We start from the raw sequence: 24,741 nt of genomic DNA, 5'->3' as shown, positions 1-24,741 counted from the left end.
TATAACCATGTTTTAATGTTCTAGTAGTAGTAGTAGTGTCCCATGTTTCTTTCCTAATAATTAAGGCATATTTGTTGGTAGTTATACCTATATATATATATATACCTTAATTTGGATGCCCACAACTCATAATTGTCCACTGCACCTGCAAGTACAACTATTATTTTTTTGAAATAGGTGATAAACAAGTTAATTAAATTAGCTATTTTGTAATCTATTTAAATAATTTTTTTTATTTTGTAATATTAAATTAAATTAATAAGAGTAAGTATTCATTTGACCTTACTTTGTTGTTCTTATTTTTGTAATTTTCATACATTGCAACAAAGCCCACAGATCACTAATCAACCAATGAAGTTGGGTTGTGTATTTGATGGCAACCATGAAACCAACTTTCAGGGGTTGAATCTGAAATATTTCAAGTCGAGAGCCCTAAGAATGGACATCGAGGGTTCTATTGAGACTTGCACTAACTATTGCGTCCATAAGATGGGTGTCGTGTTTCATAGACGATAGACGTATGACGTCTATATAAGGTTGTCAAGCCGACTGAACTGACTCGCGCGAAGTCGTCATATGGAATCCCTTAAGGTTTAGTCGATATGACTTGAACTCCTCAACTCCAATAGTAGATTTAGTCCACAATCTTGAGGATCCATGCAGTCAATATGGGACGACTGTATCTAGGGCCTAGTGAAAGATGACCATGTTCTGATTTGGTTATTATAAGTCTTGTTCCAGTGCAGTTAGAACGTGTATGAAGATTGATTCCAAGAGAGGATCCGTCGCTTATCGAGATGTTGACACCGATCTCCTATGCGTTCTGATGTATATTGTGCTCCGGGAGTCTATGGCCACGGGGGGTGATCAAATAAGAACGTGTTCTTTTATGTTGATCAAGTAGAGAAACATAATCAAAATATTAAGCATAGATGTTTAGTCCAGGATGAGAACCGATGACCAATTCCATGCCCTAGCTAAGACCGGGAGATGGCCGATGAAAGGACAGTACCCGCATGACACTCGGTAGCCTTAAAGTTCACGCCATTTTCATCTATTCTCTAATATGACATAAGTATTACTAGACGGCCACACATGGTGACTGGTGCTTTTGAATTAAGTGTCAATTGGATAGATTTAATTAATTGAATAAATATAAAATAATAAAAATTAATAAATATTATAAAACATGAATAATTAAAAAAAGTATATCAATGCAAAAAATATTTAATTATAAAAATATAAAAATCTAATCTAACTCCTCCTCGTTAGTGATGTCCATGTCGTCCTCATTCGAGGGGGTACGCTGGAGGTAGTGTTGCGGTTGAGGAGGAGGCCCGCATCTCCCTCATTATGGCCATCATGAGCTTGAGGCGACTGATACGGTTTTCCATGGCCGGGATTAGCAGTGGCAGTGGTGGTGTCAGTTGGGGTGGCGATGGTGATGTGAATGTGCAGTTGGAGACGTGGACCTCAAAATCAAGGCAAAATCCTCGGCCCTTGTTCTTGCCCCCTACTACAGCCAGCCAGATCTATTGCTTCGTCATTGCCATCGAAGCCTCTGATTCGACAAGGACATCGTGATCCTCGACCATGGGCTGAGGCTGACGATCCTCCATCATCTTCTGAAACGTCTCTTGCAAAACAAACAAATTTGTTAGTACTTTTAATGAAGAATTTAATTATTAAAAAATATAATAATAATAATTTAGGTACTTACCGCCATCCCCAGCGCCCTTGGCCCACTCCAGCCGCCAACCTCTTTTTTCTTGTAGCGTCACTCAAATAATTCCATTTGTTTGGGTAGCCGATCGAGCTCTTTCTCCTGTAGAAGGAAAAATAGTTAGTATCGATTTTAAAAAATAAAGATAAATCATCGTATTTACTTACCAACTTCTTCTTGTGCATGCCGACTGAAGAAGACCCTCTCCCCCTGGTACACAATCGAGGATGCAGTGTAATTTGCCTTCCGATTGACCTTATTCTTCGAGAACTCATGCTGGAAGTTCTCACTGGCCCAGTATGTCTGGAGCTCTCCCCACACCTCGTTGGGCAGCGAGAGTGGCCTGACCAGGCTGGATCCGGCCACAAAAAAGGTCTTTCGAATGTACTTGCCAGCGCATATGTGGAAGACCCGAAACATGGATTCACCGTTATAGTCGCACCAGTAGGTCATCTGCAGAAAAAAAAAAAACAAAATATTTGTAAAATTTATTACATAATTAGATTATTACGTAAAATTAAATTAATTTAAATTTTATTATCTTCATGCTCTCAACCCATAAATGCTGGTGCTCTGATGGCACGTGCCTCAAACACGGCCATGGGTGGGGCAAATGTCCTCGCACCTGCATTGATGTACTCGTGGAACCAGCAGTCGGTCCTTAAAGAACATGTTATATTACACATTTTCAAGTTAAAATAATTAATACTAAAAAAAAATAGGTAAACAAATTTACCACGCGATGATGGTGGGGGGCCTGATGGTGGTAGTGGAGCACCCGCTGTGGTGGCAAGCTGTTGTAACGTGTCATCAATAACCTGTGCAACTGCAGATGTTCCAACATTATGTGGAGTCTACGAGGCGGGGAACGGTGCGGTCGTATCAGGTGGTGTGGGAGGTTGAAGAACTGCTTCCCCAACCTGGAAAGCATCTGACGATACTGGTGGAAATGGCAAGCCACAACCACAACCACGCCGTCGACCATGCTGTACTAGCAGCATACTAGTAGACATTATTCAAACAAATTATTGAGAAGTACTAGTCTAAATTTTCTGATTATTGACATTAATATGAAAATAAAAAAAAATATACTAATTTTTGTGATTATTATGCAAAAATATTAGTATTGAGCAAATTGGTCTAAGATTTTTTATTATTGACATTATTATGTAAACATCTATTAATTGGAATATTGTTCCAAGTTTTGTGATTATTTACATTTATTATGTAAAAATATTAATATTGAAAAAATTGGTCAAAAAAAATTTACTAATGTGATTATTATGTAAAAGTTTATTAATGAAAATATTGTTCCAATTTTTGCGATTATTTATATTTATTATGTAAAAATATTAATATTGGTAAAATTGATCAAAATTTTTTTATTAATGTGATTATTATGTAAAAATTTATTAATGCAAATATTATTCCAATTCTTTTTATTATTTATATATTATGTAAAAATATTAATCTTGTGGAAATTGATCAAAAAAACTTTATTAATGTCATTATTATGTAAAAAAATTATTAATATTGTTCCAATTTCTGTGATTATTTATATTTATTATGTAAAATAAATATTGGTGAAATTGATCAATTTTTTTTACATAAATTCCATGAATTACACAATAAATTAAAAATAAATTGTATAAATCACTCAATAAATTATACATAAATTGCATAAATTACTCAATTAAATTGCACATAAATTGCATAAATTACTCATTTAAATTGTACATAAATTGCAGAAATTTTTAAAAATAAAAAAAATTGATAGAAAACTTTTAAAATTAAAAAAAAAATCTTCCAATTTTTCAAAAATTAAATTTTTAAAAAAATATTCCAATTTTTAAAAAAAATCTTCCAATTTTACCAAAAATTTACAGAAAATATTTAAAAATTATAAAAAAATTTACAGAAAATTAGAAAAATTAAAATATTATAGAAAATTAGGAAATTACAAAAAATTAAAAAAAAATATTTTCAGAAATTTATTTAGACGAAATTAAATTTTTCAAAAAAAATTCAGAATTTTTTTTCAAAAAACCAAAATTCAATATAAAAAAACAGCCGAATTTTTTTGCGAAAACTAGCTGAAATTTTGTTTAAAAAAACCAGGGGTTTATTTTTATACCAAAATGGGGGCAAAAATAGAATAAAAGTGTGGTAAAAAAAAAGAAAAGAAAAAGTAAAATGGTGGAGGGGGGAGCGGGTATCAAAGAGAAAAGTGGGGTGTCAAAAAAAAAAAAAACAACAACAGCCGTTTGATTCCACTTACCTCTGCATGGCGGTGAAGCTGAGTACCAGGTGAGGCAATCGACTGAGGAGAGTGAGGGAGGGAGAAAGGAAAAAATCTGTTAAAAGTTGTATATATATTGATTTTTGGAGCGAGCTTTGGAACGGGCAATTTAAAAAAAAAAAATCGTTCCTAACATCGTTCCCAGTAATAAAAACGACACCTTTTCTGTTGACGAGCATTATTTAAAAAATCGTCCCTATAGTTTAACCGTTCCCGACGACCGTCCCCAAAAAAACAAATCGATATCGTTTTGTTTTGAAACGAGATCGTTCCTAATTATTACAAACTGTTCCTAATTGTGTCTCAAAATTATTTTTTCAAAAAATTCAGAAAAATAAAAAATATAGAAAAAATCGTCACAGACATGTTATTGATCAGAAAAAAGTAGACCAACAATTAATTAAGAGCATTGAAAATGTATAATGCTATAAATTAATTCATAAATGTTCAAGAGATCACGTGTATATGTATATATATAAAATTATTAGTCTTACATAGATGTAAATAGCATCTTATACTGTTGTATTGGATCGCGTAATAAGACCGTTAAAATTTTAATCAGACCGTTGAATATTATCAAATCTAGAAAAGACTACATTCAACAAGTTTAAGATATTTTTGTTATATGGATGCTGAGATATCAGATCTGATGCACAATTCATGATGTTAAAAATGATGCAACTGTCCATCAGACTATTTGATTTTAGATCAATCGCTAGATATGTTCACATATGGAAATATTGTTATACATTTAAATTTGAAATTAATCAGGATCTCAGATGTTGAGATATCATAATCGGGAACTGAACGAGCAATTTGTGGACATATTTAAGGATGGTCTTTGGAGCTCTTTTAGGAACGGGTACAGAAACACATATTTAGCCGTTAAAAAATAATTGTTAATTTATATTCTGACTGTTGAAATATAGTCGTTGTATTTCATTTAGAACGGTTTCAATAACACTAAAGAAATGATACAAAAAATCGTTCCAATGTGTACTGAGTTTTGGAACACTTTTAGAAACACATAACTTCTTAAATAAAACTAATAATTTGGAATGGTTTTTCGTATAATTGATTAAGTGTGTTCCAAAATTGTTTCAAATTGTACCTTATTTTAAAATACATTTTTGAACTGTCATTTACATCCATTGCAACACATATAGGAACAGTTGACTCAAGAACGTTCTAATTCTAATATAGTATTCTAAATAGAGTTTCAATTATTTACGATTACTACTTTGGAACGGTGTTTGAAACAGAATTAGTGTATGGAACTCATCTTAGAACAGTGTGGCTATTCCAAACTTATAATCCCAAAAAAAGGTAGAAGACGTCATTACCGTCCCAAGATGGCCAAATAGCTCGCCTGTTTTTGTAGTGGTATACATACAATAAGTACATGAAATATCTCTTGTGTGTGTTTGTGTGTGTATAGTGTTATATATATATATATATATCATTTTGTATACAATACCAAAGACAACACTACTTCTTCTTCACACTTATCATCTTGACAACTCTCTTCTCCCTCTTTTTTTCTCTATTATTGTTCTTCTTGAACTAATTTTAAGTTAGAGTGAAGTCCTCTTGAGTTTGATATACTAAGTTAATAGTATAATCAAGTTTCTTATATTACATACACGCTACATCTAGCAAAGTTTGATGTAGACCACCTTCAGTGTAATGTGTGTTCCACGTGGAGGAGATCTCGTTGATCTTTGAGCGTGCATACGGTTGGAGGAGAAAAGTTTGAAGAAAGTCTTCAAATCAGAAAGGTAAAATTTCGTGATTAAATTTCTGTCACCCTATATTACAATAGTCGGTTGTTTTATTTTAAACTTGTGTTATGCTTGTTGAGTGCCAAACGCCCGGGATTAAGGAACTGGTTCCTTTCGATTTAAAATTTAAATATATTTATTTTTATACTTGCGTTGCATTCTTGTCAAGTCCTGAACCATACTGATTTTTTCACTATTACCACCTTAAATTCATCCCTATATATATATATGATTCTCATTCTCCATTTGATTTGCGGAATATTACTTAATCAATATTTGGGGAAATATTCTCCAGATAATTTAATTCTTTATGTTATGTCTAGCGGGCTCCATCGATTTAATTAATTAGCTTATCAAATAAAGTTGATGACTTATAAAAATTATTATTTCAAATTTATGTTGAAATTAATTACCAATAATTTCATGAATTTATATCAAAGACTAAAATAGTGTCTCAACTTAACATCATTTTCAAGATATATAATAGTGTTTGATTGTGATGTTTCATTTCATAATTTTCAACAAATAGTACTCCACAGATGGATTTTATATATGAAATTTAGAATTTGTGGGACTAGCTACCTAGCTTGCTTTCAATAATTGAATGCAAAAATATCTATATATATATATGCTAGATATATGATTATGTATTTCTTTTCTTTTTTAATTTTGGATCATTCTAATATAAATAATCAACAATAAAAGAATTAATATATATATATATATAGTACAAATTTATAATAACTATTAAAATAGAGAAAAAAATATTTATATATATTAAAAGTAGATACATGTCCAGGATGATGAGCATAAAATGCATAATTATATTATGTGCTATATATATATATATTAAAAGAGGGGTATGTAGGCATTGACTATATAGGTTAGATGACATTATGACTGTACCTATTAACTTAGAAAATGACACTCACTAATAGCTACCTCGCGGTTAAATGTAGGGTAATAAAATCCTACTTACCTTATGCTAATATCTGCATCTATAGCTACCATGCACACCTATATATATATATATATATATATATATATATCTTGGACTAAAATTTACATCATTAATTATATATAATTTGAGTGGGTCTTAAAATTTAAAATTTATCACTTCCACACACTTTGTTCTTTTTTTGTGTGTGTATATCTGTAACCATCTAATATCTTTTTCAAAGATGACTATAAATGTTAGATTTTCTATAATACGTAAATGAATTCAAATTATAATTAAATAGATTTATCATCTTAAACTTGTACAAATATAAAAAAATTAAATAAAAATAAATTAGTGAAGATTTCCATTTTATATTTGCTTCTTATTGTCATTGTCCCAAATCATGAAGAAACAATTCACAATCACTTAATAATAGATGGAGGAAAGGTTAATTAGAATTATGCAGCACAATATTATGAGTATTAATTGATTTAGGCATGATGGCTATACATCCGGCTGACATGCATCCATTATTGTTTGCATAATTAAAAGCATCCTATGATTGCAAATCCCATTCATTTATTTTCAAGAATTGTAAATCATGATGAGGTTTATTTCTTTAAATAGAAACTAGGCCCTGCCCTGCTCCACCTATTCTAATTATTTGGTGATGGTACAGTATGTATGTTGATTTAATCTTTGATTCTAGGGATAGATGTTATTAAAATAAAAAAAAAATGGTATGATATACGTAATTTTACTAATAATATTTGAAGGCAACGTATTATTATATAAAAAGGGATATGTGTCATTGATGATATATGGAATGGTGTGACATCTTGGGAATACTAATAATGATGTTTGTTGCATATGTAATCCAATGTGTGTTTTCGTGAGAGTTAAGAATAATGGGTGTCGGAGCCAGCCCAGTATCTAACTTTTGGGCTAAAGGATTCTGTATATATCCCCGGCCCATGAGCGATGAGTATTTCAATTACTTTCTTCATCTGTTTCATTCTGTCCAAGTAATTAATTATACACATAAAGAAACTTGTCTTTCTACCCTTGCAACTTGGAATTGAAGACACCATCATTAACCTCTGCACTACTCTCCATTAAAATTGTTGTTGTTGTTTCAAGGTCTACAAACCTCAATTTTTCAAACTCTACTTGTGATTTTATTTCAGAAAAATGGTCAGAATTGAAACAATATTATTAGTAATGGAATTAAGTGTGAACACAGTAACAGGCCCCCCACCCCCACTATTTTCAGAAACACCTTTTGATTTCAGTCTTGGGACAGCTCATTTTTTTGGGTACAATTTATTGACCCTGTTTTTCTGGAGTTCAACTCTACCCCCTTTGTCCTTTGCACTTTTTATTTATTCTAAATATATAATATGCTTCTCTCTTTCTAATTGGATTTTTCTTTTTTTCTTTCACTCTGTCACATCAAATACCACAAACTTGGAAATGAATGCTCTATCTATGCTGCATCATTGTGTTTTCTATTTAATTACCATTTCTTTTCTCTCAAATTAACACTCACTTATATATTTTCATTTCTTCAACATTTTAATTATGACTAATATATGTAATCAAGAATTAGCAGTCCAAAGGAGGTTATAATTAAAGGGGTCATCAAACTCAAAAAACATTCCCATTCATCATGTTCAAGATTGTAAAACACATATCATATACTTTTTGCAACTCGTTAGTACAAAAATATTCAAGCTTAATTAGTAGATAGTTAAAAAAACTTTAATTAATAAGCTCATTCCATTGTTGATAAGGAGTAGTACTCTTTGTTCATTGTTGCTCTATTTGTAAGGGAGTAGTACTCCTTGTTTATGGCTTTGCTAGAAATTCAAGGGAGGTAGCTCTCCCCGCTGTAACTATTTTATGAATTTTAATATAGAAGGATTGGGGACTCCGAAAAGTTCCCCCACCTCTAGGTGGTTTTTATTATTAAAAAAAATAAAATAAAAAAAAAGCTCATTCCATTGTGTCCAATCAAAAGGATTTTAACTAAAAGGAGTGAGAATATATATATATATATATATTAATGGGATGGAGGGGGAAGAAGAAGATGGATCCACATCCAATAATACAGTGTATATGGTAATTGGTTGTACATGGAGTGCAAGCAGTCACGAGATAAAAAAACTCTTTCCACACATCACTGCAAGAATATTTATTCTCATACTACTTTTCACCCCAACAACATATAAAACAACCAAACTCAGGGACTCAACCCCCACACCATCTCTATATTTGGCTATCTGCCCATCTAATACAATTCAAATTCATGGCCCTACCACAAGAATATACACTGTCCAGCTTTTACTCAATCACATAATATATATATCCAATTACAAACACCACCTTTTCTTTTTTATTACATTTCTAACACTAATCCCAATTTATTACAACCAAAAAACAAATAAAGAGTCAAGTTTCCCAAAGGTGTTTCTTGATGACAATACTGATCCACATAGAAACACTTGTAAATTTGAATAGCTCAGGAGGGATAGACAAGGAAGGAGAACGTGAGTTGGACGGGAACGAAGAAAAAAAGTAGATGAGGCCAACACCAAAATACTCCGGTGTGGCATCCAAAACCACATAAAAAATAGGAAAAGACCACAACAAATGGGGTCTTACAAGGTCAAGAAAAGGTCTTACAAGGTCAAGAAAACAATCAAAGAGAGAAAAATAAAAGGCAACAAGTCAAAAAATAAAAATAAAAAGAAAAAAAAGCTCAGGTAGGATAGCACCCAGTGAACTAGGGTGAACAAGTATAAACCGATTGCCCATTAATCTTCATCATACAAATTATATGAACCAAGATTTTCTCCTCTTGTCCTCCCTTTGTAAGCCCATCAAAGTCAGTGATTTCATCAAACTCATACCCTGCACCATCCACCAACACATGTTTTAATTTATAAATGAGATGAATATGAACCCACCAACCCTAACTCAAAATACAAATCAACCCCTAATAATTATACATATATATATATTGTGTGCTAATGCATATATACATAAAACTTGCAAGAAAAAGGTGATGCATATAAGAAAGTACGTAGTTGCAAAAACTTGAGAAACGGAACAATACTAGTAAATATGGAAGCATATATGTCTTCTCTCTCTCTCTCTCTATATATATATATATATGTTTAAGTTGCTCTGAGTGTGTGTTGTGCATACCTAGTAGTTGTGAAAATTCCAGGGTTACTTTCTGCTTTGCAATCTTTTCTCTGTCTACCATGGGAAATACTAGATGAATACAAGGAGAGAGAGAGAGAGAGAGAGATTGATGGTGGTGAGAATGAGATAGAGAAAAAGGAATTATGAAGAAAGGTAAGGAGGAGAGAAGGGGGGGATTTTATGGACAGGCACAGGCAGTGGGGTGTCCTTACGGACCTGACTGTCACAGCTACAATATGAAGGCCCAGAAAGAATGTTAATAACTACGTAGTAAGCACGTGGACGCCCCGCCCCACCGCAGTAAAAACCAACAAACCTAACCTCCTCCCACCTCCCATCTCCCATCTCCCACTATATATAACTAGTTTTAATTCACAATTATATTAATGATGATGTAGTGTAGGTTAATTAAGCAGGCATTGTGTAGTGTAGTGACTGACATGCTTCATAATTTATGGAATTAATAGAATATATAATTAGGGTGTGGTCCTGGGAATTCATTTTCATTTCACATTTTCCTAAGACACACACACACACACAGTCAAACTTTGGTTCTGGGCCGGCAACTATTTTTCTATTGTATTGGGTTTTGAATGCCGGCCATTACCATAATTGTCATTGTCCATATGCTCTACAATAATTACAATTTACTTTGATGTAAAAAGAAAAAAAGGAGTTGAATGGAATATGAATAATTAATTAATGTGGTGGGGTAGGGGGTTTTAATGTGAAAGGGGCCTCTCATTACCATCTTTTTTGTCTCTCATCAACTAATAATGATTCTTCATGGGAGTTGAATTACCAATTTATTACATATATACTACTTGTATTGAAGTAGGTAGGTAGGTAGGAGATGGGGCTGTTTTCACTGCTTTCAAAGTTATATGCCTTGTATTAATTAATTGCAACAGTCTGTCTCTCTCTCTCTCTCTCTCTCTGTGGTCCTCCATTCCATTGTTCCTACAGCTTCAGACTATATAGAGTTTCTCATGAAACAAAGTACGACCAAACCCCCCCATACGGACTTATAACCCTAATATATATGTATATATATATATTAATGGCTGCTTCCCAATAAAATTGACAACTCCACACTTGCCCAACTCTAACTCCCTTGCAATCCCAATTTCCAAAATTTTCCCTAATTATTATAAAAAAAATAGATATATATTTTGAGTAGTGAAAAGCATTAAATAGAAGCAGAAGAAGAGAGGAAAAGAGAAAGGAGTATGGACATTTTGGATGGGAGCTGAAAAGGCGACTTAAACGGCAATTGAGAATTTATTCTGAAAATGATGTATCACTGCCACTTCACTCCTCCTACTCTTGTAATCATTATTTGGACCACCAAACAAACATCTATTCATCTTGGCCCAAGCCCAACTTTGGACTTGGGCTCCACTTTCAACCCAACCCCTACTCCCCTCCTCCTCTTCTACTTCTTTTCTACCCTCAACCTCAATATCCGCCTACCACTGCCTGTCCTCCACGTGGCCCCTCTCCTCACCTCCCACAATAATGACATTCGCCACCTTACTTGTAACCGCCACCAAACTCGCCGGTGCTCTCTTCTCCGTCACCGTCGCCGCCAATGTTTTCTCCTTCTCACGCTATAAACGGAAGCATTTGTCTCCCTTTAAATCTCCAATCCACGACTCTGCTGATATTCTTGCTCAATTCAACGTCAATCCTACTTCAGGTATTCTTTACTTTTTATTTCTACGTTTCCCGGTTTTTCTTTTCCTTTACTGTCTCTTTTCAAATATTTGGGAATTTCGTCCACATATGTACCTCGTGTATTTGTTTCTGCTATTAACTTGTCGTCGTCAACTCAAGAACCATTTCGTTGGTTCAAATTATTTGAATAACTCATTAACAATGGCATATTTTTGAATAGGAATAGCCGCAGTCTATGATTGAATATCATTTTGAGCAAACTGTTGTTGGTTTTGGCACTTGAGCTGGCTATGGTGAAACTTTATGGTAAACGGAATCAGCTGTAACTTGTAATAGTAGCTTGAGTTGAAGGTGGCACTGCTCGTAAAGATTTGGGGGAGATACAATGAGAAATACAGATAGCCATATGATTTTCCTTAGGTGCATCTGATCGTGAATACGTGCAGTTTATGACTGTAATGAAGCTGGAAATAGTAGAATATAAATTATACTTCAGCTTGAACATATATGCCCTTGTCCCTGCGGGACATCAACTTCATCCACATTCATGTCATTTGATCCATTTGTGATTTCCTGTAGAAGAAGAAAAAGGCTTCTTTTTTGGATTAGCAACAGCACCAGCACACGTCGAGGACCGGCTCAATGATGCCTGGCTTCAGTTTGCAGAACAAAATCCCTGTGATCAACCAGAGTCTCAAAAAGGCACTCAACCGGCTGATGCAGTTATGGCTTCCGCCGCGGGAGATGGTGGCGCTCAGCTGGCCGGAATGCCAGATAAAGAAGCCAATAAGAGCATGAAGAGAAAGAAACAACTCAGGATAGCAATGGAAGCAAAAATCCGAGGATTTGAGAAATATGAAGAAATTGAAGAACCAAACTCGGGTGAAGAATGCCATCATACGGTTGCCTCCTGGCATAATGTTCCACACCCGTAAGAGCCACATGCATATCTCGGAAGCCATTTTAGAATTATAAGTGCTGAATGCAGTTTCACGGGGCTGTATAATTCTAGCTTTATGAAGCCAGTAAAAGCCTTCTCTGAGATATTCGATAAGCATGAAATCTCTGGGTTTAAGAATGTCGGTCATGAACCTGTAATTTTCTTCTGGAAAATGCAATCTAAGAGCAAATGCATTTTAATACATTTTCAGGGAGGAGAGATTGAGATTTTGGTCTGATCCTGATACAGAGCTCAAATTGGCTAAAGATACTGGTGTTCAAGTTTTTCGCATGGGAATAGATTGGACAAGGGTCATGCCTGAGGAGCCCATAAATGGTCCTAGTGCAGCTGTAAGTATGGATTTTGGAATTAGTGGAACTCTGACCACATGATTCTGTGCAGAATAGACTATAGACATTATGCCAACGTCATAAAACATCCATTATGATGTCTGATATTGTACTTTGCTCGTGTGTCTAAAAGCCGTATGCCATACGCACGCTTAGCAATTTGAGTTTTGGCGAGATTAGCAGTTGCTTTCAATGTGATACCTGCACATCTTCTCGACATAAAGGAACTGATTTATCCATCTATTTTCTCTAGGTTAACTTTGCAGCATTGGAGCGATATAAATGGATCATCAACAGAGTTCACTCATATGGGATGAAAGTAATGCTGACACTGTTCCATCATTCTTTGCCACCATGGGCAGCAGAATACGGAGGATGGAAGCTGGAGAAGACTGTGGAATATTTTATGGAATTTACCAGGTTCAGCTTTGTTAAGTCATTAACGTTTGGCTTTATCACTAAGTCACTAGTTATAATGAGCTTCTGATCACATAAAAACTTTTTGTCATTAATTGGTATGATGCACCTTTAAATCCTAGTCTAATAAAGATAGATCAACATAGGCCATCAAGTTGAGGCTCAAGTAGACTCTTGGCAAACGATGTCATTAATTTAAGCGCATAATGTTTAGTTTTTAAGACACCAGCACTTAGATGAATCTCAGTGTTTGACACACGTATCTTATTAGATATAACATAGGATATTCCAGTTGCAGTTCCTGTATTTTCCAAATTCCTTATTGCTTAAATGGTGTTAATGGTGTCGGTATAAGTGTGTTTCAAAGAGCAGGAGCAGGATTTGGTTTGCCATTTTGTCAAAATTAAAATTATTGTTTACACTGCTCCTCTATTGTGCAGAGTTGTTGTCGACTGTGTATCTGATCTGGTGGATTACTGGGTAACTTTTAATGAACCTCATGTTTTCTGTATGCTCACTTACTGTGCTGGTGCTTGGCCTGGTGGTAATCCTGACATGCTCGAGGCTGCCACTTCTGCTTTGCCTACTGGTGTCTTCAATCAGGCTATGCATTTGATGGCAATAGCACATTCAAAGGCTTATGATTATATCCATGAGAAAAGGTTATCTTTTATATAATACTTTCTGTGTGTTCGCAAATTGGTGGTGACTGAAATGTCAATTGCATGATTGAGGGTTTTAGGTCATGTCATGAATTCTTGGGGAAGTATGTGATCTTCGTGATCCAATACCAAAATCTTTATTCATTGTTGAGTTATGAATAAAACAAGATTTTGTTTATTTCAAACTTATGACTGGAGTTATTAATTTGCCTTGTTTTGGTTTTGTTTCAGTGCAATTGTTGGAGTCGCACACCATGTCTCTTTCATGCGGCCATACGGACTTTTTGACATTGCTGCTGTATCAGTAGCTAATTCGCTGACACTATTTCCTTTTATGGATAGTATTTCTGAAAAATTGGACTACATCGGAATAAACTACTATGGACAGGTTTTCTACTCTTTTAATCAAAATAAAAAGGAAAAAACGGTTTTGTAAATCTTGGCTGATCTTGACAATTTATTTTGTTTAAATTTCAATTATTTGCACAGGAAGTGGTTTCTGGTGCCGGATTGAAGCTGGTGGATACTGATGAGTATAGTGAATCCGGGCGTGGGGTGTATCCTGATGGCTTGTACCGTGTACTACTACATTTTCATGAAAGATATAAACATTTAGGCGTACCATTTATTATTACTGAAAATGGTGTATCCGATGAGACAGATCTGATCAGGCGCCCATACATGTTGGAACATCTATTGGCAACTCATGCAGCAATGACCATGGTTTCGAACTAAACTTATATATATGTGTGTATATATAATCATAATTTTTCATTCAAGAGCTAAGATAGGCCTGCATTTTTTGTGACATTTAGGGTGTACCCATCATTGGTTACCTGTTCTGGACCATATCTGATAACTGGGAATGGGCTGATGGGTATGGTCCAAAGTTTGGGTTGGTAGCAGTTGATCGTTTAAATAATCTTGCACGAATTCCACGCCCGTCATATCATTTGTTTAAAGAGGTATTAGTTGTTTGCTGCTTCTTGTCATGAGGATAATTGATAATTGGGTTATTGTAAGCAATGAAGTCACTGATGTCCTACTTACAGGTTGTAACGTCAGGTAAAATAACACGGACAGATAGAGCACGAGCATGGAATGAACTTCAAACAGCTGCTAAAGAAGGAAAAACAAGGCCATTTTACAGGGCAGTTAACAAACATGGTCTGATGTATGCTGGTCAGTTCACCATTGTTTACACTTTTCTCCCACCAAAGTACAGGGAAAATGTTTATGAAATGCCTCTCTCAGCTTTGTCCTTATATTTTGGGCACGTCATGTATGTCACTTCATGCTTGTGGTAACATTCATTTTTCTGAAAATTCTCCTTTCTTCAGGAGGCCTTGACAAACCAATTCTGCGACCTTATGTTGTACGAGACTGGCGGTTTGGACACTATGAAATGGAAGGTTTGCAGGACCCATTGAGTCGGTTTTCACGATATCTACTCCGGCCTTTCTCCCTCAGAAAGAAAACAAATCCCAATTCAGATTCTGAAGATTTGGTTCTTGAGCCTCTTATGTCAAGTGTTTGATTCTAGATACAAAAAGACTCACAACGTAATCTTATCTGCTTCTGTAACTTCTTCCCACTCTTTCCCAACCTTTAGAATTACATCTTCATTTGTTTCCTGCTGCTGTTTTTGATTATCATCATACATAACTATTACTTTTCTTAACAATATCAGCCTGAAATGCAGATTTTATGTCTTCCAGGATACGCACAGTTTCTCATCAACTGGGAATCAAGTTGTTAATATAGCATATTTGCAGTGCCGGAGCTAGTGTTTTCTCATCCATCTCATTGGACTCTGCAACCACGTTGCTATCCTAAATGTCATCCATTTTTTTTTTTTAAATACCAATTTTACTTGTCATACTTGATTCTTTTGGCTTTTATGTAAATACTTGGATTGCGGATAAAAGGTTGATGGGTTGCTGCCTGTGGTTTTGTCCTGCTGCTGGTGTTAGTCCACTGGAAATGGTCTTATCAAAGGAAACTCTTCATTTAACCAGAATTGGGCAAAATAGAACAGAAGGTACTAAAATGAGTGCAAATGCCATGAAAGGGGCATCAAATGAAGGCTTTTTGGACTAACGACTTTGATGCTTCCTCGGTTTAGAAACAGAAAAGTCTCAATTTGCTGTTTGAATGTTCGTTTTCATGGGGAGATGGTTGTGAAGGCTAAACTGTAGAAAGTGTAATAAGCAGAAAACAAGAAGAAAAAGAAAACAAAAAGTAAGACAATTTATTTATGGGGAGATGATTTTCACTTGTTTTTTACTATCGTAATCAATTTATTTATTGAATTCTTGAATGGATCAAATGTGTCGAGACTTGTATCATTGAATCAAGCAGGAGTGGCTGAAAATCATCCATCCCCATTAATTTGTTGCATCATGACCAACTTATTTAATATCCACCAAGAAAACGACAAACCTATTTCTTTAGTTAACTATTGTGGAGAAATAAATATATGTCACAAGACAAGTGAAGTGATGATACTAGTGATCACGGTAGGCTCGTCGTCCACCAACAATTATTATTTTAACACAACCCCATCATTGTTCAGGATAAGCCTTTTGAATTCTCCATCTTGGTTTCATATTCATCTTTCTCCAAAAGTGTTTTGAAATGAATGTTAAGGGGATCTTATAAAATTCGTTAAGAACTTAACGTCAACAAAAATTAATGATACAACTAATAGTAAATTAAGAATTGGTCTTAATTCACTCAAATTTTGTAAAAAAAATTAAACAAGTGATAAACAAAGTCCCAATAATATATATTGTCTTATCTTCAGTTGTTTCCCCAAAACAGTACCTTTGTAGCATGAGTCATCTCCATGTTCTTTTCTGAGAAAAAAGTAAGCCAAGAACATCTTATATTCTGGGATTCCTCTGCTTATATCACATCACTCCTTACTCTTATCTTTTTACGAGCGGACGCACACATATACACACTGTCCCACACTGAAAAACACTGATGAAGTGAAGTAGAAAAAACATGGCTGCTGAAAGTCTACTTCCAAACAAAATCTTGTTATTTATATTTTATTTTGTTGTAGCATTGAATACAAGCATTAATGCAGCAGCAAATCTGAAACTCTCTGAGGAATATGAAAATGATAGAATAATGAAACTACCCCACCAACCATCCACACCAACTATATCACAATTCTCAGGATACATCACAGTTAATGAAGCTCATGGGAGGGCCCTCTTCTACTGGTTCTTTCAGGCTCAATCTCAACCAAATAAGAAGCCTCTACTCCTTTGGCTCAATGGAGGTATATATACGTATTCACTTCTTTTCATAATTTGCACAATTTTTGTGTTGTCACAAAGTTCGTATTTTCTTCTTTTTTGGGTTTAATGTTGAGTTCTGTTTTTGGTGTGTGTTGAAGGGCCTGGTTGCTCATCAATTGGATATGGAGCAGCTGTGGAGTTGGGCCCTCTGAGAGTTGCTAAAAAGGGGGCTGCTCTTGAATTTAATCCTCATTCTTGGAATAAAGGTCTCAGTTTTTTTCCCTGAATCTGATTTTAAGATCTGTTTTAGTTTGGTTAATGCAACAGAAAAATGGAAGTATATAATCAAGAAAACAGAAAGAATGACTAGTATTTAATAGTTACTATGTTAATTTTCAAGAATTTGTCCTGCAGAAGCAAATTTGCTGTTTGTTGAATCTCCAATTGGTGTTGGATTCTCATACACCAACACATCTTCTGATTTTGACGATATAGACGACAGATTTGTAGGTAATTCAATGTCCATACAAGTGTAGATCTTTCTATTTACTACTAATAATAATTCCTTGTAACTTGTATAATTATTTTAGCTTTACTTTTTTCCAGCTGAGGATACCTACAACTTCTTGGTAAGATGGCTGAAAAGGTTCCCACAATTCAAGGATCATGAATTTTTCATTTCAGGAGAAAGCTATGCAGGTTATCAGAGCTTCAAATAGATCATTTTCTTGCACCAAACCATTTTTCTGTTCATTTTCTTAATCTGTCATCTCAATAGGCGCAGGGAATCTCTGTTGTTTGTAGGTCATTATGTGCCTCAGGTGGCTGAACTTGTGCATGAAAGGAATAAGAAGAGAGAGAAGTATCCATATATTAATCTCAAAGGGTTCATAGTAAGTTTCTACCAACTACTGACTTGAGCAGTTAATTACAAAAAATAAATAATCATTTAAATGGTTTGCAGGTGGGAAATCCTGAAACGAACGATTATTTTGATTATAAAGGATTACTTGAGTATGCTTGGAGCCATTCAGTTGTATCAGATCAAGACTACAAAAAGGCCAGAAGAGCATGTAATTTCAAGCTCGAGAACTGGTCCACTGCATGTGTTGATGCCATGACAACAGTGTTTGATCGATACAAGGAGATTGACATCTATAACATCTATGCCCCTTCATGTCTTCTTAAGAATACTTCTGCTGGTATTGCCAGTGAAAATGATTTCTCAAACACCAAGGCACTCCCTATACCAAGAACAACTTCTCTTTTTCCTCATTTTCCTTTTCTTTTACCACATTGTTAAACATATATTTTTTTTTTGAAAAATAACAAAAAAAGTAGGCACAAAGTCATGGGTTCAGAAGAATGAAACTGGTCCCGGGAGGATATGATCCCTGCTACTCGACATATGCTGAAGGTTATTTCAACAGGATGGATGTTCAGAAAGCCTTACATATAAATTCTAGAGGGCTAAGTGGCACCGTAAGATGGACAGTCTGCAAGTAAGCTGTTAGATTATATTTCATTTGCAATTGCAATATAATCTCTCGGTCATTAGAATTGTCTAATAATTAACTTTCTTGTCTGTCTAAATTTATTATTGCAGTGATTCAGTATTCAGATCATACAATTATACTGTCTTCTCCGTCTTGCCAATATACAGGAAACTCATCAAAGAAGGCCTAAAGATTTGGATGTATAGGTACCACGTTCAATTTTCTCTACACCTATTTCTGTTACTTTGTAGGCCATCTTGTAACAAATTATTAGAAAGTTACATACAATCGCTCTGTAGGGAAATGTCCGTATCTCAAACTTTGATTTCTTGAAAAAAGATAGCTTGTTCACAAAAGTTTCACTAGTCCGGTTTCTGTTAATATTCTGTGCTGAAGTTTTCTTTTGTGCTAATTGTTCTGGAATGCTTCTGTAACAGTGGAGACGCAGATGGTAGAGTCCCGGTCATTGGTTCAAGATACTGCATTGAAGCTCTTGAACTGCCTCTCAAGACTCCATGGACATCTTGGTACTACAAGAATCAGGTTACTCCATCACCTCCCTAAACTAACCAACATTATGAATATGAGTTAACCATAAACACCCCTGAAAATTAGGCATGTCACAAGAAAAGCTTCAGAGTTTGAAAAATCATGCGGTGCTACTCTTCCAATCACACATTATGATTATAAAAAAAAGGAATAATGCAGTTTCTTGTGAAGTTGCAGGTAGGAGGGAGGCTAGTGGAGTATGAAGGATTGACCTTGGTGACGGTGAGAGGGGCAGGTCATCTTGTGCCCCTCAACAAGCCTAATGAGGCATTGGCCCTCATTCATTCTTACTTGTCTGGTGAACCTCTTCCTACCCACAGATGAAGCTCTTGTTGTTACTGCTTCTGAGAAACGTAGGTGGTGACAAGATTTAAACACAGAAGTACATTAAACATACAAATATATTGGTAGAATAAGGTTTTTGAGGATCAAATAAGTGGTGAAAACAACTTCAACATGTCTTTCTGACGCCTATCTCCACTACTACTTTTCTTTGTGTTATTTTCTGGACTTGGTGTATCATTGTATCCATACTCTTTACTTCTTTTAGTGCTTAAATATTGAATGTCCATTTTTGGGTTCTGGTTCCGTATAATCATTTGCTTATCATTGGAAAATTGTACGTCTTCTCTACATAATCCAATCCACGTAAGTGATGGAAGTACGTATAAATTCCCCCCCCCCCCCCCCCCCACATATATATATATATATATACTAGCGTGTGCACCATGTTATTGAATTAATTTAATTATGACTAAAATTATTCTTATAAAAAATTTACATGATGTGAAAATTAGTAAAAGAATTTAAATCGATAAAATAAAATTATTTTTTCTCCAAATCACAAAAAATACTACATTTAAGACCAAATGAATGTTCCCCAATCCCATCACTTCCTCTGCAATTCTCTCCGATTTCACTGACCCTCGCATTTTTACACACAAGGAAAACACAATTTTCACCCTACGCTGTCAGTACGGGCACCACCTTCTTCTCCCGCCACTGCCACCTCTCACCCTCTCCCTCTCTCTCTCTCTCTTTAGGGCTCACTCGTCCTTGCATCCCCTCACACAACACACACACACAAACGCAGGCTTACGATGCCGCAAAAGTCACTCAAGAAAGGCGAAAAAATCGAGGTGAGGAAGCAAATTGGCGACGTTGTATGGTACCCCTCCACCTTCCTCCGCTCCTCCCTCAACCAAACTTACGTACAATTTGACACCTTAAGCGAGATGGAGGGCTCAATGTCACCATTGAGGAGGGAGTACGTCAGTCCCGTTGACGTCAGGCCGGCACCACCGCTGGAGCTGCACAGGTACTTTAAGGTTGGGGAGATTGTGGAGGGTTTTTGTAGAGAGAAGAAGGGGTGGAGAAAGGCCACAGTTGCGGCGATATTAGAGAAGTCGAGGTATGCTGTGTCGTTTGAGGGTGAGGGGCAAAAGGGTTCTCTTGCTGAAATGGAGCAGTGGGAGTTGAGAGCGGTTAGGGAGTGGGCTGATGGTTCGTGGTCCCCCCCTTTTCGACTGGAAGAAGTGCTTCAGGTGTGTGTCCTTGTAGGTGGGGCGCGCCTATATCGATTTTAAGTTCTTGTTTGGTTATGACTGGTTTATTTTAATGACTAAATGTTGATGTTTTTATCTACTCATCGGAAGCTGGAGCTAAATGTAATTTAACTGTTGGTCTTTTCATCTGCATGTGCATGTTGATTTACCGCAATCACTATTGCACGTTTTTGCCCTGATAATACTATAAACAACAGGAAGAAGCATTTGTCTTATCTTAAAGACAGACAGCAAAACAAAGATGCTTTCAGCATTTTATACGATGTTCTTGTTTGAGCATCTTGATTAATTAGCAAAACAACTTAACTGATAATTTCAAGAGTTGTTTATGCAAACAATTACGCGCATGACACTTTAATTTATAGGAAGACATTTCTCAATTTTTTCTGAACCTGTAATTCCTGTCAATACGTAAAAGGAAAAAAAGTAAAAAAGATAAAGAATGAATGTTTTAACCATCTTTTCCTTGTGGTGAGTTGGTGATTGACGATACAAGCGTCAACCTCGCGCCAACTGTCTCAATTGACCTATCATCTTGAGCTGATAAAACTTCTGACATTTTGGTAGGTGATTCTGGTTATTCTCTTGATTTTCGTGTGTGTTTAATTTTAAGATATCTAAACTTGCAGAACAAGTCATCTGAATCAGAGGTGAAATCAAGGGGGTTGATACTTAGAATAAAGTGCAGTGGAAAAGCATCTGGGATGCAATTCAATGAGGGGATGTTGGTGGAGGTAAAAAGTGATGAGGAAGGTTTTCAGGGTTCTTGGTTTACTGCAGTTATTGTTAAACCACTGGCAAATGACAAGTTCTTGGTGGAGTACCGAACATTGAGAACGGAGAACAAGACTGAACTTCTCAAAGAAGAAGTAGATATTTCATGCATCAAACATTGTCCTCCTTCTATTCAACGGGTTAAACCTTTTGACTATCTCGAACGTGTTGATGCTTGGTATAATGATGGTTGGTGGGAAGGTCACATTGTCCAAGTTTCCAATGGTTGTAAGTACATGGTTCAATTTACAAACACGGATGAAAAGATGGTTTTTGAACATTGTAAGTTGAGGCCTCATCAAGAATGGACTGATGGTAAATGGGTTGTGGTCCCTAAGGTATGTGCTTCTGTTTTTCTTGCTTGCATTTGATGTATTTCTCTATCTTTAATTTTTAACATATTTATTGCAGGTAAATTTAGCTGATGTGAGCTTGAAGTCCAATAAAGTGAAATTGAAAAGGAAACATAGTGGGAAGGCATCAGAGCCAACATTCAGAGATGGAATGATGGTGGAGGTCAAAAGTGATGAAGAAGGTTACCAGGGTTCTTGGTATACTGCTGTAATAGTGTGCTCCTTATGCCGTGACAAGTATTTGGTTGAGTACCAGACACTTAAAACAGATGATGAGTCGGATCTGCTTCGAGAAAAGGCATTTGCTTCATATATTAGGCCTTGTCCCCCTAAAATTGTACGGGTTGACCGTTTCAAAATGCTTGAGGAAGTTGATGCATGGTATAATGATGGATGGTGGGTTGGCCTTGTTTCCAAAGTTCTTGATGGTCTAAAATATGCAGTATATTTCTGGACTACAAATGAGGAACTTATACTCAAACATTTTAATCTAAGGCCTCATCAAGAATGGATTGGTGGCAAATGGATTGTTGCATTCAGGGTATGACTTAGATGATATTTTTGTTAAATTATTTTTAACACCAACTTTGCTTCAGTAAGCACCCTTCAAGTCTTGCAACCATGGGGATGGATGCTTCTACTCTAGGAAGATGTACACAAGCACACACAATTTTCAGATCTTATCTGGGTTGCCAGACCATCCTTTTTTACATGTGTTGATTTATGATTTTCTGAAATGCAGAGAAAGTCGAAGTTGCTAGTGAAGAACAAGCTAGGGAAGTATAAAGGAGAGAATGACGGACTGGGATTGGATCCAAATTTGATAAATGGAATGAAGGTAGAGGTAAAAAGTGATGAACAAGGCTACAGGGGTTCTTGGTACCCAGCTGCTATTGCGAAATCAATAGGAAGCAGCAAGTATTTGGTAGAATACCAGACTCTGAAAACTGATGATGGTACCCAACTGCACAAAGAAGAAGCTGATGCTCTATGCATAAGGCCATGCCCTCCTGTAGTTCAAAGAAAAGATCGGTTTAAGCAATTTGAAGAAGTTGATGCTTGGTACAACGACGGGTGGTGGGTTGGTCAGATCTGCAAAGTCCTCAAGGGCAGAAAGTACTTAGTTTATTTCAATTCTACAACTGAGACATTGGAATTTCAGCATTCTGAATTGAGGCCTCATCAAGATTGGATTCGTGGGCAGTGGGTTTCTCGCTAAAAGGCTATGTCTTTCGGATGTAGCCATTGTCATAAATTTATCATAATCTGAAGTTATCATGTATAATCGTAAGAGCATATTGACCACACAAAACCCCTGAACCAATCACGGGCCCATGTTTTTGGATTATTGCTGCTTTTAATTTGAGAATGAAATTCCCACATAATGTTGATTCTACAAAGAAAGTCAGTCATCTGTCAGCTTCCGGAAAGGGTTTATGCATGAATTTCTGTATCTAATATTATCCATCTATACTTTCTTATGATCTGTTTTTACTGTGTTTATAGCAATTTCACAAATACTTTCTTTTGTTTTTTGGTATGTACTATTTAATACACGGACATATATGCTTATTCAGAACCAATAATCTTTTTCTTCTTTGCATGATCACAAGTCATGCTCAAATCAGAATTGAACAGATAGGCAGTCCTAGCTCGTATCTTTGCCTTTTTATGTTGTAAGATGATGCTATAGTGTTTACCAAGGATACTTTAATGTTGCCAAAAAAATCCGATGGTTGCCAACCATCCTGTTGCTGGTATTTCTGAGACAAACTAATACTAAGATGTTCCTCCAAGGTAGCAGTTTCTTGTATATGGATGTGAAGCATGTGTATGCCTCCCATATGTAGGTTCCAACAGCTAAGGATCACTTACCTAACTATATTATGTGTTTCTATGTCATTTGTTGCTTGCCTCTTTTGACTCATAAGCATATAAGTTTTGCACACTCGTGGATTTCAATCCAAGAATAGATTCTTGTATCTGCTTATTATTTGTTTAGACTTGGACGTAATTTCTGATGTGTGATATATAGATAACAGTATAATTGGCTCATATAGCAGAAATATGCAGGTAACCGTTTTTCCACAAGATGGGTGGTAGTGTCATGGTTGTTGCTTCATCAGATTATCTAATTCTGTCAACTCTTTCCGGGCGCAAGAGCGAAAGGTCATGCTCATGCTGTTAAATCTAAGAATAAAGCAGGATTCATACAGTTAACAAAAACCGTATCTCAAACACAGACAGAGCATTGCCTTACAATAGTGTCCTTACATCCCTAAAAATTTTGAATATTAGAAAATAGGGAGCCTCAATCTTGGGCTTGAGACATTAACAAATTTGGTCAAACCCCAGGGCCATTTTCTTAATCCCAAGAAGGGCACATCCAACAACCATTTTAGTTAAGATTAAAAGCTAATCATGTGATCCTTTTGGACAATTTTCAATAGCTGTACAATAAAACCAGATTTCAAGTTCTATTAAATCCGAAAACCAAAAAAAAAAAGAGAAAACGAATGCCAGAATTTATCTTTGGATTTCCAGTTTTCAGATTCTGTTTCCGATTTTATGGCCTAATTGCTGAATAGGTTTGTTATTTTCTTTTTGTAATGTTTATGAAGAAAAAAGAAAAAATAAAAAAGAAAAAAGAAAAAAGAAAAAAGAAAAAAGAAAAGAGAAAAGAGGAGAGAAGAAAAAACACCCAAAACCCATAAAAATAGTGACAAAAAGAAAGGAAATAAAATAAAGCTAAAG

General features: G+C 35.5%; 3 protein-coding genes and 1 long non-coding RNA gene across 5 annotated transcripts; 3 read left to right on the top strand and 1 right to left on the bottom strand.

The window, feature by feature from the left end:
• Window positions 1-8,893: 8,893 nt before the first annotated feature.
• On the bottom strand, window positions 8,894-10,278 carry LOC105178860 (uncharacterized). Its single transcript, XR_849186.3, has 2 exons — window positions 9,954-10,278; window positions 8,894-9,656 (listed from the first exon to the last, which is right to left on the bottom strand). It is a non-coding gene; the product is annotated as an uncharacterized LOC105178860 (long non-coding RNA).
• Window positions 10,279-11,401: 1,123 nt separating this feature from the next.
• SFR2 (Glycosyl hydrolase superfamily protein) lies at window positions 11,402-15,944 on the top strand. The gene is made up of 11 exons (XM_011102419.3): window positions 11,402-11,652; window positions 12,210-12,561; window positions 12,782-12,920; window positions 13,174-13,340; window positions 13,778-13,999; window positions 14,231-14,387; window positions 14,489-14,722; window positions 14,815-14,964; window positions 15,052-15,181; window positions 15,340-15,561; window positions 15,718-15,944. The coding sequence occupies exons 1-10, from the start codon at window positions 11,472-11,474 to the stop codon at window positions 15,534-15,536; spliced, it is 1,929 nt and encodes a 642-aa protein (XP_011100721.2). The 5' UTR covers window positions 11,402-11,471; the 3' UTR covers window positions 15,537-15,561; window positions 15,718-15,944.
• An 875-nt stretch (window positions 15,945-16,819) lies between these two features.
• On the top strand, window positions 16,820-19,890 carry SCPL33 (serine carboxypeptidase-like 33). Of its 2 annotated transcripts, none has more exons than XM_088885787.1 (10): window positions 16,820-17,291; window positions 17,409-17,516; window positions 17,665-17,760; window positions 17,857-17,949; window positions 18,055-18,143; window positions 18,215-18,487; window positions 18,592-18,752; window positions 18,914-18,952; window positions 19,184-19,289; window positions 19,473-19,890. In XM_088885787.1, exons 1-10 carry the CDS (start codon window positions 17,009-17,011, stop codon window positions 19,617-19,619), a joined length of 1,395 nt encoding a protein of 464 aa, XP_088741913.1. In that variant the 5' UTR covers window positions 16,820-17,008; the 3' UTR covers window positions 19,620-19,890. The 2 variants fall into 2 exon arrangements, with proteins under 2 accessions (XP_088741913.1, XP_011100722.1); XM_011102420.3 differs by having other exon boundaries at window positions 16,823-17,291; window positions 18,857-18,952.
• Window positions 19,891-20,066: 176 nt separating this feature from the next.
• LOC105178863 (agenet domain-containing protein) lies at window positions 20,067-23,417 on the top strand. Its single transcript, XM_011102421.3, has 4 exons — window positions 20,067-20,839; window positions 21,490-21,972; window positions 22,046-22,528; window positions 22,730-23,417. The coding sequence occupies exons 1-4, from the start codon at window positions 20,396-20,398 to the stop codon at window positions 23,204-23,206; spliced, it is 1,887 nt and encodes a 628-aa protein (XP_011100723.2). The 5' UTR covers window positions 20,067-20,395; the 3' UTR covers window positions 23,207-23,417.
• Window positions 23,418-24,741: the final 1,324 nt, after the last annotated feature.

Source organism: Sesamum indicum, linkage group LG10 (genome assembly GCF_026168435.1).
Source record: "Sesamum indicum cultivar Baizhima isolate 11 linkage group LG10, ASM2616843v1, whole genome shotgun sequence".
Taxonomy (NCBI): Eukaryota; Viridiplantae; Streptophyta; class Magnoliopsida; order Lamiales; family Pedaliaceae; genus Sesamum; species Sesamum indicum.
The sequence above is the reverse complement of the archived record's forward strand: the minus strand, read 5'-3'. Positions and strand labels throughout refer to the sequence as shown.

Excerpts from the sequence above, each read along its gene's own strand:
- SFR2 (XM_011102419.3), top strand. The coding sequence starts at position 11,472 with ATGACATTCGCCACCTTACTTGTAACCGCCACCAAACTCGCCGGTGCT. Across the intron at positions 11,653-12,209 it reads CAACGTCAATCCTACTTCAG|AAGAAGAAAAAGGCTTCTTT; the intron begins GTATTCTTTACT and ends GATTTCCTGTAG. Across the intron at positions 13,341-13,777 it reads TATTTTATGGAATTTACCAG|AGTTGTTGTCGACTGTGTAT; the intron begins GTTCAGCTTTGT and ends TCTATTGTGCAG.
- SCPL33 (XM_011102420.3), top strand. The coding sequence starts at position 17,009 with ATGGCTGCTGAAAGTCTACTTCCAAACAAAATCTTGTTATTTATATTT. Across the intron at positions 17,761-17,856 it reads TATAGACGACAGATTTGTAG|CTGAGGATACCTACAACTTC; the intron begins GTAATTCAATGT and ends ACTTTTTTCCAG. Across the intron at positions 18,753-18,856 it reads GTAAGATGGACAGTCTGCAA|TGATTCAGTATTCAGATCAT; the intron begins GTAAGCTGTTAG and ends TTATTATTGCAG.
- LOC105178863 (XM_011102421.3), top strand. The coding sequence starts at position 20,396 with ATGCCGCAAAAGTCACTCAAGAAAGGCGAAAAAATCGAGGTGAGGAAG. Across the intron at positions 20,840-21,489 it reads GACTGGAAGAAGTGCTTCAG|AACAAGTCATCTGAATCAGA; the intron begins GTGTGTGTCCTT and ends CTAAACTTGCAG. Across the intron at positions 21,973-22,045 it reads AATGGGTTGTGGTCCCTAAG|GTAAATTTAGCTGATGTGAG; the intron begins GTATGTGCTTCT and ends TATTTATTGCAG.